General features: G+C 49.7%; 1 protein-coding gene across 1 annotated transcript in view; it reads left to right on the top strand.

The window, feature by feature from the left end:
- Positions 1–14,285, top strand: part of si:dkey-11f4.7 (piezo-type mechanosensitive ion channel component 2) — a 49,473-nt gene extending 35,188 nt beyond the window's left edge. Inside the window, 18 exon segments of the mRNA XM_056597962.1 lie at positions 726–887; positions 1,702–2,358; positions 2,739–2,997; positions 3,522–3,710; positions 4,147–4,336; positions 4,792–4,918; positions 5,733–5,880; positions 6,338–6,552; positions 7,043–7,201; positions 7,936–8,083; positions 8,460–8,648; positions 8,901–8,993; positions 9,543–9,712; positions 10,101–10,217; positions 11,101–11,180; positions 11,637–11,659; positions 11,661–11,863; positions 12,939–14,285. Of these exon segments, the coding sequence (XP_056453937.1) occupies positions 726–887; positions 1,702–2,358; positions 2,739–2,997; positions 3,522–3,710; positions 4,147–4,336; positions 4,792–4,918; positions 5,733–5,880; positions 6,338–6,552; positions 7,043–7,201; positions 7,936–8,083; positions 8,460–8,648; positions 8,901–8,993; positions 9,543–9,712; positions 10,101–10,217; positions 11,101–11,180; positions 11,637–11,659; positions 11,661–11,863; positions 12,939–13,194 (3,385 nt within the window). The 3' untranslated portion in view covers positions 13,195–14,285.
- The last annotated feature ends 50 nt before the right edge of the window (positions 14,286–14,335 follow it).

Genomic DNA, 14,335 nt, shown 5'->3' on the forward strand with positions numbered 1-14,335 from the left:
AGCGGGAAACGGTGTGAAAGAAAAGTCCCCAATGCTGCTTCAGCAAACACAAACAGGCCATAATAACATATTTACTGAACAATATTAACCATTAATATATTTTCAATTAATTCTAATGATTTTTCTATTTTTTTTAAAATGTGTATTTCAAGTATAAAGGATTGGTGTAAGACTCGTCTAGGATAGGTCCAAGACTGGTCTAGGATGGGTCTAGGACGTGTCTAGGACGGGTCTAGGAGTGGTCTAGGACGTGTCTAGGACGGGTCTAGGAGTGGTCTAGGACGGGTCTAGGACGGGTCTAGGAAGGGTCTAGGACGGGTCTAGGACGGGTCTAGGACGGGTCTAGGACGGGTCTAGGAAGGGTCTGGGACGGGTCTAGGATGGGTCTAGGACGGGTCTAGGACGGGTCTGGGATGGGTCTAGGACGGGTCTAGGATGGGTCTAGGACGGGTCTAGGACGGGTCTGGGACGGGTCTAGGATGGGTCTAGGACGGGTCTAGGACGGGTCTGGGATGGGTCTAGGACGGGTCTAGGACGGGTCTAGGACGGGTCTAGGACGGGTCTGGGATGGGTCTAGGACGGGTCTAGGACGGGTCTAGGACGGGTCTAGGATGGGTCTAGGACGGGTCTAGGACTGGTCTGGGACGGGTCTGGGACGGGTCTAGGATGGGTCTGGGTCTAGGTTTGCCTCTCTCACCGACCACACTGTCCCCGCCCCCCCCCAGCTGTGCCACGGAGGAGACCCTGCTGGGGTCCCGTCAGCCCACCCAGGAGGAGCTGGACGACCCCCCCTGGCCCCAGCCGACCGCCGACCTGCTCCGCCGGAGGCTGCTGAAGACCCCCCGCATAGACCTGGGCTCCCCGGAGGACGAGGACGGCCCCCCCAGGTGAGGGGTCACAGGACACAGTCAACTGGGGTGGTGGGGGTGGAGGTGGGGGTGGTGGTGGTGGTGGTGGTGGTGGTGTTGGTGATGGTCATTGTGGTGGTGGTGGTGGAGGTGGTGGTGGTGATGGTCATTGTGGTGGGGGTGGTGGTGGTGGTGGTGGTGGTGGTGATGGTCATTGTGGTGGTCATTGTGGTGGTGGTGGTGATGTTCATTGTGGTGGTGGTGGTGGTGGTGGTGCTGATGTTCATTGTGGTGGGGGTGGTGGACTTCTGGGTAGTTGTCGATAATGTTTGATGACAGAATCGGCTGTAGACCTTCCTAGCACTGTGTCACCCTCCACAAATGTAACATTCTTAATAGTTTTTCATCCGATCTTTGCTGCAAGCGTAGTGGACACACTATAGAACTGGTAACTGAAATGATGCTCCTTATGTTTAGTGGGAGGTCAGTCATTGGGAAGATCTCCTCATGTAAAAACAGCAACTCTATTCTCCACACTCTTACTGTTTTATAAAACATCAGAAACAGACTAAACTAATGGATTCACCGCTCCCCCTCTCCCCCTCTCCCCCTCTCCCCCTCTCCCTCTCTCCCTCTCTCCCTCTCTCCCCCTCTCCCCCTCTCCCTCTCTCCCTCTCTCCCCCTCTCCCTCTCTCCCCCTCTCCCTCTCTCCCTCTCTCCCCCTCTCCCTCTCTCCCTCTCTCTCTCTCTCCCTCTCTCCCCCTCTCCCCCTCTCCCTCTCTCCCCCTCTCCCCCTCTCCCTCTCTCCCTCCCTCCCCCTCTCCCTCTCTCCCTCTCTCCCCCTCTCCCAAAGTGTTCCAGGGGATGTTTCCCAAACTGAAGGGGAAAGTCGACAAGAGGAGGAAGAGGAAGAGGAGGGGAACAAAGAGCTGGAGAAGGAAGGTGAGGAAGAGGACGACAAATCGGAGCACCGTGACGAAGAGGAGGACAAATCGGAGCACCGTGACGTAGAGGAGGACAAATCGGTACGATGTGAGGAAGAGGAGGACAAATCGGAACGATGTGAGGAAGAGGAGGACAAATCGGAACGATGTGAGGAAGAGGACGACAAATCGGAGCACCGTGACGAAGAGGAGGAGAAATCGGAGCACCTCGACGAAGAGGAGGACAAATCGGAGCACCGTGACGTAGAGGAGGACAGATCGGAACGACGTGAGGAAGAGGAGGACAAATCGGAACGATGTGAGGAAGAGGAGGACAGATCGGAACGACGTGAGGAAGAGGAGGACAGAGAGGTGTGGTTTGAGGTGGTGAAGATCCGTCTCCAGGCGTTGGAGGATGAGGAGCAAACGGGGGAAAGACCGGAGTACCACGAACGGCTTTACCCAGAATGCACCTCGCTGGACCTCAGAGACTCCGTGGAGGAGAAAAGCTTTGATGTCCCAGAATCCCCCAGGCCCCTGAGTCAGGAGACCAGGAACCTGACGGCCAGCGAGCTGCTGCTCAACAAGTCAGTAATACTATAATAATAATAATTACAATAATAACAATGATAATGAAACAGGTGATAGCACTAATGTTGAAGATGATCACTGTGATAATGCCTGTGATTATTAGTCATCATGTGATTCCTAATAATCTGCGTAATATCTTCACAAATTAAATATGCAACCTGGGCCAGGATAGTATAGTGTTGAAAGGTAGACAGTTTGAACCCCAATATCTATCTTCCTTGAGCAAGAACCCTTCACCGAACCCTTAATGACATGGAGCTCACTTTTGATGAAAAATGAATAAACGGTAGACCAAAGAGACAAAAGAAAGTGAACGTAACATTAACCACTACCATTCTCCCTCTCCCTGTCTTCTTCCCCCCCCCCCCCCCCCCAGCATGTTCGAGAACGACGAGATCTCCGAGTCGGACAAGTTCTTCACTCAGCTGCCGCAGCACCTGAAGCTGGCCTTCGCCCTCTACAACACCATGGTGTCCCAGTCGGAGATGCTGTGCTACTTCGTCATCATCCTGAACCACATCATGTCCGCCTGCATGCTGTCCCTCATCCTGCCCATCCTCATCTTCATGTGGGCCATGCTGTCCGTGCCCCGGCCGTCCAAGCGCTTCTGGATGACCGCCATCATATACACAGAGGTGCGTATCCCCCCCATACCGTATGAGTGTGTGACCGCTGGGCGAGGATAGGGGCGTTGGCTCAGGGTGTTTGGGGGACTCCCAGCTCAGACGTACTGGGTGTTATGGATCCTCCATCCCAGACCTGCTGGTTAATGATAGGTTACAGAAGTTACCCATCAGAGCCTCTTCTAAATGACCGACTGGTCCAAATAGTCCGTAGTATTGCCAGTCAATAGGAGGCAGTGGAAGGTGCTTTCCAAGATTGTAGTGCATATGCCGGGGATGCCCCATATGGATACAACGTGGTATTGCTCTGGGCTTTACCCACAATGCACCTCGCTGGACCTCAGTGACCCTATAGCTTTGATTACCCAGAATCCCCCTGGCCTCCGGGTCAGGAAAGCAGGAACCTGACATTATCTGTTAGTGTCGTAATCTGGTTTTGCTATTATCAAATCTTTTGAAGGATTGAGTGTCCCCGTGTGGCCGAGCCGTGTCCTGACTGTGTCCCCCCCCCCCCCCCCCCCCCGCTGTGCCCTCAGCTGACAGTGGTGGTGAAGTACTTCTTCCAGTTCGGCTTCTTCCCGTGGACGACGTCGTCGTACCGCGGCATCAACGCCGACCGGCCCTTCGCCATGCCCAACATCATCGGCGTGGAGAAGAAGGACGGCTACGTGCTCTTCGACCTCATCCAGCTCCTCGCGCTCTTCTTCCACCGCTCCATCCTCAAGGTACCGGGTTCGATCCCGGCTGAACCACGTCCCCTGAAGGCAGCGTTTACAGGGGGGGGCAGTTTAGGAAGTATGTATGATGTTCATAGAACCAAGTGCCGAGCACTAACCATCACTAGGTTAACCCGTTCCCCGTGAGTAACAGGGATAGTTAGGATAAGATGCTACACGTTGCTAAGTACTATTAATCATCTGCTAATCATCTGATTCAAAACTAAACACTATCGTCATGGTAACCTGGTAACACGGAATCTATAACAAATCAGTATTGATTAGAAAAAAATATATACATCTAAGAATTATACAGGGATGATGTTGACTTAATCCACACAGTGAAGTTGTCTATGTCCTGAACAATGGCCGACAATAACAACAACAACGTAGAAGGCGTTGAGGCGTGGTGTCTGATGAGGTCTGTGCGCCGTCCCTCCCGCAGTGCCACGGCCTCTGGGACAACAAGGAGGTGGAGATGCCCGACTTCTTCAAGAAGATGCAGAAGAAGGTGGAGAAGAAGAAGCAGACGGGCAACGCGGAGCGGGCGGGCGACCAGGGCGGGGGGGGGGGGCGACGGCGCCGGCTGGGGTCTCTCTTCCGCCGCCGGCCCAAGGACTCCGGGGGCTCCAGCGGTGAGTAGTACCCCCCGACGCGGTCGCGGTTTGAGGCGACATGAAAGGTCTTTAAAGCCCTTCTAAATCGTTTCTATGGATTCAAATTTAAAAATACGGTATGAAAACATAGTTTTAAATCATATTTTAGCGTACGTTGTTGATTATGTGACTGTTTGGTGTGTTGTGGTGTAGTGTAGTGTAGTTTAGTGTGGTGTAGTTTAGGCCCAATCCCATTTCTACCCCTTACCCCTTCCCCTTACCCCTCCCCCTTGCTTTGAAGGGGTAAGGGGTAGAAATGGGATTGGGCATTGGGCCCAATCCCATTTCATCATTCATCCCATTTCATCAACCCTCGGCTGATGGTTTGTTTAAAAACAGCGAGATCACATTTTCCACTCTCAACAACCAAAGGCCACGTGCACAATCAACCATGGGTGACAAAGTAAAGTTCTGCATGTGCTTCCTCCCTGGAGAGGGGAAGCCGAAGAAGCAGCCGACCAAGAAGAAGCGCTCCCACAAAGCTCCGCTGACCCGGAAGCAGAGGATCAGGCAGCAGATCAGCAAGAGGATGCTGATGGTCAAGGCCGGCGTCGTTGAAGTGTACGTCCATGCTGCTGTTTCTTTGTGAAAGGGTCGATGTAACGCCACCAGGTGGGAGTGTGATTAGCCGTGTCAAGCCGTTTGAAAATCTGCCTTTTCCTGTGTTTTAGTGGCAACACAAGCGGGCGTGTCCACCTAGATGTGCGCTGGATAGATCAGTCTAACAACCTACCGAGTGGACCGTAGCAAACGTTGCTGATCTATCCATCGTACATCTAGGTGGACACTGAAACACAGGGAAGAGGCCCATTTTCAAATGGATCATAATGGCTAATCACGCTCACACCTGGTGGTGGAATATCACCCCTTTAAGATCTTTGTGTTTGGGCCTTTTTGGATTTATTGTCTGTCAAATTGTTTCTGTTTAGTGTAATCTTAAGTCACGTCATTATGGGTACATTCCTCAGCCTGAGCTTGTCTTTCGTAAATAAATACAATGCAAAAAAAACTTAAAAGTTAAAAACGAAATATGAACATATGAAACGGGGCCATCTTTGGTCAAATGTTTTATAACCGCTTTTTCTGATGATTAAATCGTGCCGGGTGAGAATGATTTTGTGAAGAGAGTGAAAACGTAGGTACCGATATAAAGGGAAACAACACATCACAGTGTGTGTAGCTTGCTTAGCTCTCTCTCTCTCTCTCTCTCTCTCTCTCTCTCTCTCTCTCTCTCTCTCTCTCTCTCTCTCTCTCTCTCTCTCTCTCTCTCGCTCTCTCGCTCTCTCTCTGTGTTTACCTGTAAGACTAGACTATGTAAGACTTGCTGTAATCCGTAAGACGTCCAAATGACCCGTTTTGTTCTTTGTCCCCACAGTGCTCTGAACATCTACCTACCCATCAGGCAGTTCTTCTATGACATCATCCACCCGGAGTACAGCCCAGTGTGTGACGTCTACGCCCTCATGTTCCTGATCGACGTCGTCAACTTCATCGTCACCATATATGGTCACGGGGCCTTCGGGGTAAAGTGCAACTCTTACCTTCAATTCTCTTCTTTTCTCTATATATTCAGCATGTAAAGCGTAGGGTAGACTCATGAGCACACACTAGTGGTCAGAGATAAGGTACGTATCTTTTAATTGAGAGGAAAATTCAGCTTAAAAACTGGAATTGATCCCTTGAATTGATCTCCAATCAAGGGGATCAATTGAATTGATCTCCAATCAATTCAATACAAAGCGTCCAACATGCAACAACATATCTTGATAATGTATATTAACATACAAAACCACTTGACACATAAACTGCACGTCCCAAACCGGTCACATTTTCAACGTGACGATCCAACGTCCGCAAACCCCCTCTCCTACGACGCTTTTGGGGGTCAAAACGGCCGACGCCGTTGCCGTCGGCGACTTGGTTTGACAGTGATGGTAGCCTAGTGTCCGAGGGCGTGATCGATTGCGCTGGCGTCCCCAGAAATACAGCGGTGCGGTGGACTTCACGGAGTCGCTGTCGGAGGACACGGTGCCCGAGGCCTTCCTGGTGATGCTGCTGCTGCAGTTCGGCACCATGATCGTGGACCGCGCGCTCTACCTCAAGAAGTCCCTGCTGGGGAAGTGCGTGTTCCAGGTGGCGCTGGTGTTCGGGATCCACTTCTGGATGTTCTTCATCCTGCCCGGGGTCACCGAAAGGTCAGGGGGCGGACCTTCATTCATTCATTCATTCATTTATTCATTCGTTCATTTATGCATTTATGCATTCGTTCATTTATTCATTCATTAGTTTGTTCATCCATTAATTAATTTGTTCGTTCATTCATTCATTCATTCATTCGGTCATTCGTTCATTAAATCGTTCATTAATTCATTACTTTAATCATTCGTTTAATTCATACTCTGTGGCTCAACGGGTCGACCATGGTTGTGTTAACACTGGCTGGGTTGGGGGTTTGACTCCCATTGGGGCGATCCATTGCTAAGAATGTAAGCACTCACGCTATTGAAAGCACTCAAAGCATCCACCGATCTAATCAGGAACAGCCATTCCTGTAGCCTGTGTTTCCCTCGCGGTTTGGTTGTTTGGGTGGGTTTCTCTTTACGAGGCTGGCTCTGTGTCTCTGAATGTATGAAAACATTCTCTGACCTTTGTGGAGGATTCTCGCTGAAACATTTCCTCCAACAGGAGGTTCAACAAGAATCCCATCGCCCAGCTGTGGTACTTTGTCAAGTGCATCTACTTCGGACTGTCGGCCTACCAGATCAAGTGTGGCTACCCCAACAGTGTCCTGGGCAACTTCCTCACCAAGAACTACAACTACATCAACCTCTTCCTCTTCCAAGGGTACTGCAAGCTTGTTCAACTCCATGGGTTCATTGATAGGAAGATCGTTATCGGCTCAATGTTTACAGCGTGTAACTAGTAAATACATAAAAAAATCGTGTGGTTGTATTTATACTGCACACCATGCTTGATATGAAGATAATGGAATACTACAATCAACGTGAAATCTGTACTAGTTTAGATTCAAATGTATTCGTTTTATCGTCGATATTTTTACGAATTTTTGTTCTATCTTCCCCTTTCGATTTTTATAATCAAATTCCTCCAAATTTCTCCCTTCTCTCTCTTTTCAAATCCTATCCTGTTCACTCTTCTCCTGTCCTCTTCTCTCCACCCACCCCTCGACTCCCCTTCTCTCCTCCCGTCCTCCCCTCCTCTCCTCACTCCTCTCCTCCTTCCTCCTCTCCCTCCCTCCCCCCTCCTCTCTCCTCTCCTCTCCCCTCCCTCCTCCTCTCCCTCCTCTCCCCTCCCTCTCCTCCTCTCCTCTCCTCTCCTCTCCCTCCCTCCCTCCCCCCTCCTCTCCCCTCCCTCTCCTCCCCTCCTCCTCTCATCTACTCCCCTCCTCCTCTCCCCCCCCCTCCCCTCTCCTCTCTCTCTCCTCCCCTCCTCCTCTCCTCTCCCCACTCCAATCATCTCCTCCTCCCCTCCCTCCCCCCTCCCCTCCTCCTCTCCCCCCCCTCCCTCCCTCCTCCTCTCCCTCCCTCCCTCCTCCTCCCCCCCCCCCCTCACCTCAGGTTCCGGATGGTTCCGTTCCTCACGGAGCTGCGGGCGGTGATGGACTGGGTCTGGACCGACACCACGCTGTCCCTCTCCAGCTGGATCTGCGTCGACGACATCTACGCCAACATCTTCATCCTCAAGTGCGGGAGAGAGTCGGATAAGGTGAGTTGTGGGGGTTCCACAATGTCTTACCGAACATCGGAATGGTGAATAGGTATATTGATCGGTTACCACTGAATCAATAGCAGAGGTATAATAACATGCTGAGAAAATTTACATCATAATGCTGTGAATTGAAATATTGTATTGCCAAGTTTATTCCAGTATCCACTGGGTTGTGTTTTAGTATTACAGTATTGACTGTGCAGCCTTGTATCACACTAAAGTATTTCTGTTAAATATCATGTCAATTTAAACAGAGTACTTTACATAAAAGTACAACGAGTATAGCTCTGTCCTCATCGTCAGTCCAGACGCGTCTCCTGCTTCGTACGGTGATGAGTGAGAATCAAAGTATTGATCCTTCGTCCACTTCCAGAAGTACCCCCGCGTCCTCGGGCAGAAGAGGAAGAGGCTGGTGAAGTACGGGATGGGAGGCTTCATCATCTTCGCTCTCATCAGCATCATCTGGTTCCCGCTCCTCTTCATGTCATTGGTCAAGTCCGCGGCCGGGGTGACCAATCAGCCGCTAGACGTCTCCCTCCAGCTCAGCATAGCAGGATATGAGGTCAGGATGAGGCTGTCATTGCTTACAGGATGCATCAGATTGTTTGAAAGATGTAACCAGTTATTCTGCAAAATCCACTTAATTGCATCTTCTCAGATGATCTTTTTTAGTAAAAAGTCCAAAATAATTCAAGGTCTATATTTACTGTTGTAATTCTCAATTCTCATTCTAAACCTATAGATTGTTAATCATGTGACTCATCCAGTTTGTGTCGTCATTCTGTAACATATTGTGGTGTTTGTGTGATCCTAGCCTCTGTTCTCAATGAGCGCCCAGGAACAGAACCTGGTGCCGTACAAAGAACCGGACTTTGTGCGACTCACCAACATTTACGCGACGCATCCAGTAAGACCTGATTTAACCCCTAACCCTAACCCTGGTCCATAACCCTCCTCCCTAACCACAGTCCTTAACCCGGGCCCTAACCCAACACAGGGCAGTTTCTCCGTGTAATGGACACAAACAGTGCTTAGCAGGGCTGCTATATATATATCATTTAATATAATATATTTAAAGTTGTTTTGTATTATTTATTATTCAAACAGATCACTAGAGGGTGAAACCTAACCAAATTACAATAATGACAATAGTCAAATTGCTGAGCTTTTCTAAATGTAAAACTGCATTATGACAAATACATTGATACTCCAATGCTTTTACTAATGGAACTTGATTATGCTTTTATGTCTCTCTCTCTCTCTCTCTCTCTCTCTCTCTCTCTCTCTCTCTCTCTCTCTCTCTCTCTCTCTCTCTCTCTCTCTCTCTCTCTCTCTCTCTCTCTCTCCTCTCTCTCTCTCTCTCTCTCTCTCTCTCTCCTCTCTCTCTCTCTCTCTCTCTCTCTCTCTCTCTCTCTCTCTCTCCCCCTCTCTCTCTCTCTCTCTCTCTCCCTCCCAGGCCTCCATGCAGTTCATCATGAACTACGAGGCGGAGGACTTCGTGCTCGCTAAGATCAAGAGCGACGCCAGCCTCATGTGGACCATCAGCCCCGCCAGCCGCGAGGCCATGATCCGCGAGCTCAGTAGCTCCCCCTACTTCTACATGACCCTGCGATGGACCCTCCTCAGGTCAGAGGTCACTGGTGTTAGTTGTTGTTGTATCTGTGAAGCGCAACAGTACAGTGTTTGGGATGTTGAGAGAAGATGGTGGTTTGGTTATAGTGCTATGCCTCTTGATGAGCAATGATATAGCATTTTATATATGTACATAATTAAAGTGTTAAGGAAGTGTATGTACATACTATGTACGTACAAACTATAAGGTGCTCCACAATTTAGAATGACGCAAAGGTGCCATGACGATTTCAGCCACTAGTGGGCGACAACAACACAGGATTGGCGCAAATCATTTATGAAAACCCCATCGTGTGTGGTGTGAAACAAAAGGGGGCAAACTGAATAATCTTTTGTCCCCCTTCCTTCATGGATGTGTGACTGTCTCTTCTCTTGTCCACAGGAATGCGACTCTGTCCGAGAACGTGGAGTCGATCGGGGAGCACACGGTGAAGTATCTGAACAGCACCCTGAGAGACAGTATCGTTCAGATGCTCAAAGGATCCAGCCAGGAGCCCGTGTGAGTGCCCACAGAGGGTTCACCTTTGACCTCAGTCGTATCATTCACCTTTTGACCTCAGTCATTTTTAGAACCTTTTCAAAGGGTTAAGTTATTTTTTTTATGATCTAAGATTACTTGAAGTGTAATTATATAAATCGAATTGTTGGTATTCAGGTAGAGAACAGCTGCTTTATACAAATAAGCATGATGACTGCACCTTTAAAGGGGACCTATCATGCTTTTTCGACTTTTATGCCCTATAAACGTTGTTATAATGATTGATAGTCATGTTTAACCATAGCCTACAAAAGTGTCAAATAATGACGTACATGCATTTCGACGTATTCCCTGCTGACAGTCTGGGGTGGCTGTGCAGAACGCTAAACACTCGGGACAACGTTTGCGATTCACTTGTTCACATTTCCGGGAAATCATCTATGTAGAGGCACTCCTGCCGCGCCCCCATTTGCCTGGTCAAATCTGCCCGCACGCGCGCTTCAAGGAAGGTAACCAATCACAACGCAGTTGGGTTGGTAGGAGGGGGGCGAGGGGGCGGAGAAGGACGAAACCGAGCGTTGACGGAGAAGGCTGAAAGCGCCCAGATGAGAGGAAGAGTTTCCCGAAAATCTACATCGTTTTTTGTGTATGGTTAAAGATGACTATCAATCATTAAAACAACGTTTATAGGTAATAAAAGTCGAAAAGCATAATAGGTCCCCTTTAAGAGAAACTATGAGTTTATAAAAAGTCCACGGCCCACATTCTAACACTTTAGTTACATTATTTCAAAAGCACAATTTTAAATATGGTGATGCTTGGTAAATTATTAATGGATGTTAGGTAAAGGGTTTAATTGAGTGTGTTTCAGCATTAACCTTTGCAGTGCCGTTGTGTCGCTCAGGATCATTCAGTCCCTTCTGCCAAAGTTCATCAGGGGGCCCAAAGGGGTCGAATCCAAGATGGCCACCCGGTTGAAAGTCGGTGGGTTGTTTTTCTCATTTGCTCAGGATGCATTCACACAAATACCCAAAGATGATTTTAAAGCTCCCAGGGCATGCCACCCTGGTGTCAGTGTGATTAGCCGTTACAATCCGTTTTGGAAATCTGCCCCTTAGGACATCACAGGTGGGCGTGTCCCCCTAGATGTGTGCTGGATAGATCAGTCTACCAGCCTACCCAGTGGACCGTAGCAAACGTTGCTCATCTATCCGTCACACATCTAGGTGGACACGCCCACCTGTGATGTCATAAGGGGCAGATTTCCGAAAACGGCTTTGAAACGCCTAATCAGCCCACACCTGGTGGCATGCCACGGGACCTTTAAATAACCCATTTGTGATTTCTAGTGTTTATTACTATTTCTCCAAGAGGAAGAACTGTTATCCTTCTCATCCTGCTAAACCAAAATGGCCTCATCCTCTCTGTCGTTCCCCCCAGAGCACTCCGAGCGGCCTGACGACTACCAGATCGCTGGGCTTCTTCCGGCCGCTGTCGCTCCGCCTGCAGCGGGTGAACGGCAGCCAGGAGAAGGCGGACCAGTGGTGGAGCGTGGAGGAGTGCGTGCCGGGGCCCGACCTCTCCGCCCGCGACTGCAAGGGCATCGAGATGGTGGTGATCAACGAGAAGGTCAGCCCCTCCAGCCTGGGCTTCCTGGCCGGTCACGGGTGGGTAGCCGACGGTCACAGGGGGAATGCAGTTCCCCTGGATCATAATACACACTGGTTTCTTATTTGGTAACCCATAGGAAGGTGTACATATACATCTTTATCTATCTCTATTTCTATATCTAGATCTAGATATATTGCCATTAAGGACAGTGCAGTGGCTAGGGTGTTCAACTCACAGGCAAAGTGTACTGGGGTCAATCCCTCATGTCCAGCCAAACCTTTAAACATACTGTCCATGTCTAAAGGGGCCAAGATATCCAACCGCGTACCTGATATTGTCTTATCTACTGTGACCAGGATTTCGGCGGTATGATACTGTATATAATATAATATATACAAACAACCACCCTCCTCCAACCCTCTGCCTCTCCTCCCTCCCCCCTCCTCTCGTCCCTCCCTCTCCTCTCTCTCCTCCTCCCTCTCCTCCTCCCTCCCCTCCCTCTCCTCTCCTCCTCCTCCCTCTCCTCTCTCTCCCCTCCCTCTCCTCTCCCTCTCTCCTCCTTCTCCCCTCCCTCTCCTCCTCTCTCTCCTCCTCCTCCCTCTCCTCTCTCTCCCTCCTCCTCCCTCTCCTCCCTCTCCTCCTCTCACTCCCTCTCCTCCTCCCTCTCCTCTCTCTCCTCTCTCTCTCCTCCTCCCTCTCGTCTCACTCCTCCCCCCTCCTCTCCTCTCGTCCCTCCCTCTCCTCTCTCCTCCTTCTCCTCCTCCCTCTCTTCCTCTCCTCCCTCTCCCCTCCCTCTCCTCTCCTCCTCTCTCTCTCTCTCTCCTCCCTCTCCCTTCCTCCCTCCCTCCCTCCTCCCCTCCCTCTCCCTCTCTCTCCCCTCTCCTCCCCGCCTCTCTCTCCTCTCTCCCTCCCTGTTCTCCTCCCTCCTCCTCCCCCTCCCTCTCTTCCTCCTCCTCCTCCTCCTCTTCCCTCTCCTCTCTCTCCCCTCCCTGTTCTCCTCCCTCTCCTCTCTCTCCCCTCCCTCTCTCCTCCTTCTCCTCTCCCTCTCCTCTCTCTCCCCTCCCTGTTCTCCTCTCTCTCCTCTCTCTCTCCTCCTCCTCCCTCTCCTCTCTCCTCCCTCTCGTCCCTCAGCATCGTGGGGCTGTACATGTCCGTGGTCCTGGTGGTGGGCAAGTTCATCCGGGAGTCCTTCAGCGGCATCTCCCGCTCCATCATGTATGAGGAGCTGCCCTGCGTGGACCGCGTGCTCAAGTTGTGCACCGACATCTTTGTGGTGCGCGAGACGGGCGAGATGGAGCTTGAGGAGATCATGTGTGAGAAGCTCATCTTCCTCTACCGCTCGCCAGAGACAATGATCAAGATGACACGCGAGAGGGAAGACGGCTGAGAGTGTGGCGTCGGTGGTGGGGTGTTGAGGAAGACATTGCAGCCTCACAGGAGTCCCTGATTTAGTCCTCGCCGTGGCAACGAGGAACGTCTGACAGTGAGGGGCCAGTGTGTAACGGTGGTTGAGCAGTGTTTTTTATGGGTTGAAGCTTTATTTCAGATGACTTTTAAGGGCACTAGGTCACATCCTGTGGATTCAAACAAATGGGGTTACCTCTTAACATTAGGCCCACCTAGCACTGACGAGGGTCAAATGAAGCCACGAGATGCCCTGAAGATGGTGGTCATCTTCAACAGCATGCCATGTAAGGAAGTATTACGTTATTGATTATAAATTATGGTGTTCATCAAATCAAATGTTTCATTGTCTATACAGGGATTAGATCTAACAAAAATGTCACTCATTGAATTATAAAATAAATTAGATTGTATGTTCTCATACCAAACATAACTGCAAATAACGTTGAATGTTGAATGACCATGATGCTCCATTTGGAAATCGTTGGTATGGTTGATTTCTATTAAAATGTGAGATTGTCATGTAATGGAAAGAAACGGATACCATGACACTGCAATAGTTTGTATATAATTGTATCATTGGACCAACAGAATACGTCTCAGTTTGAGGTCAGTCCTCTTGAGTTTCTATTCACTGCTCCAATTTATTGTCATAGTGTAGTGTTTACTGCCTCATGCCCTTAACCAGAATTAAGTTAGACCACGCTCTGCAAAGGAAATCTTAGATTGCTTGGTACCGGCAGGACGACAATTACATATTGTACTGTAATAGAAAGCACAGAAAAGTTCATTAAGCGACAGCCGATGTTTAAGCATTTCTCCCACCGCTGCACAATGCATGCATTTCAGGGCTGTCGACCGTTTATACAAATGTACATTTTTCACACGTTGACCATCCTACCTAGTGCTCTGAAGGAGAAGTGAAATCAAACAGAACCCCGTCTTCCCGTTTGGAGAGGACTTCATCCGCTTACGATTTCTGACCATGATGTAAATACCAGTTTCGTATTTGGTACATCTCACTGCTGCCTCCAAGAAATTACTCGTTTAATTTGTATTTAAATAAAATCTTGAATGACCTACAAAGCCTCACGTGATTAGTTTTTCTTCTGTGGCTTGTGAAG

The sequence above is a fragment of the Gadus chalcogrammus genome, chromosome 1 (genome assembly GCF_026213295.1).
Source record: "Gadus chalcogrammus isolate NIFS_2021 chromosome 1, NIFS_Gcha_1.0, whole genome shotgun sequence".
Taxonomy (NCBI): domain Eukaryota; kingdom Metazoa; phylum Chordata; class Actinopteri; order Gadiformes; family Gadidae; genus Gadus; species Gadus chalcogrammus.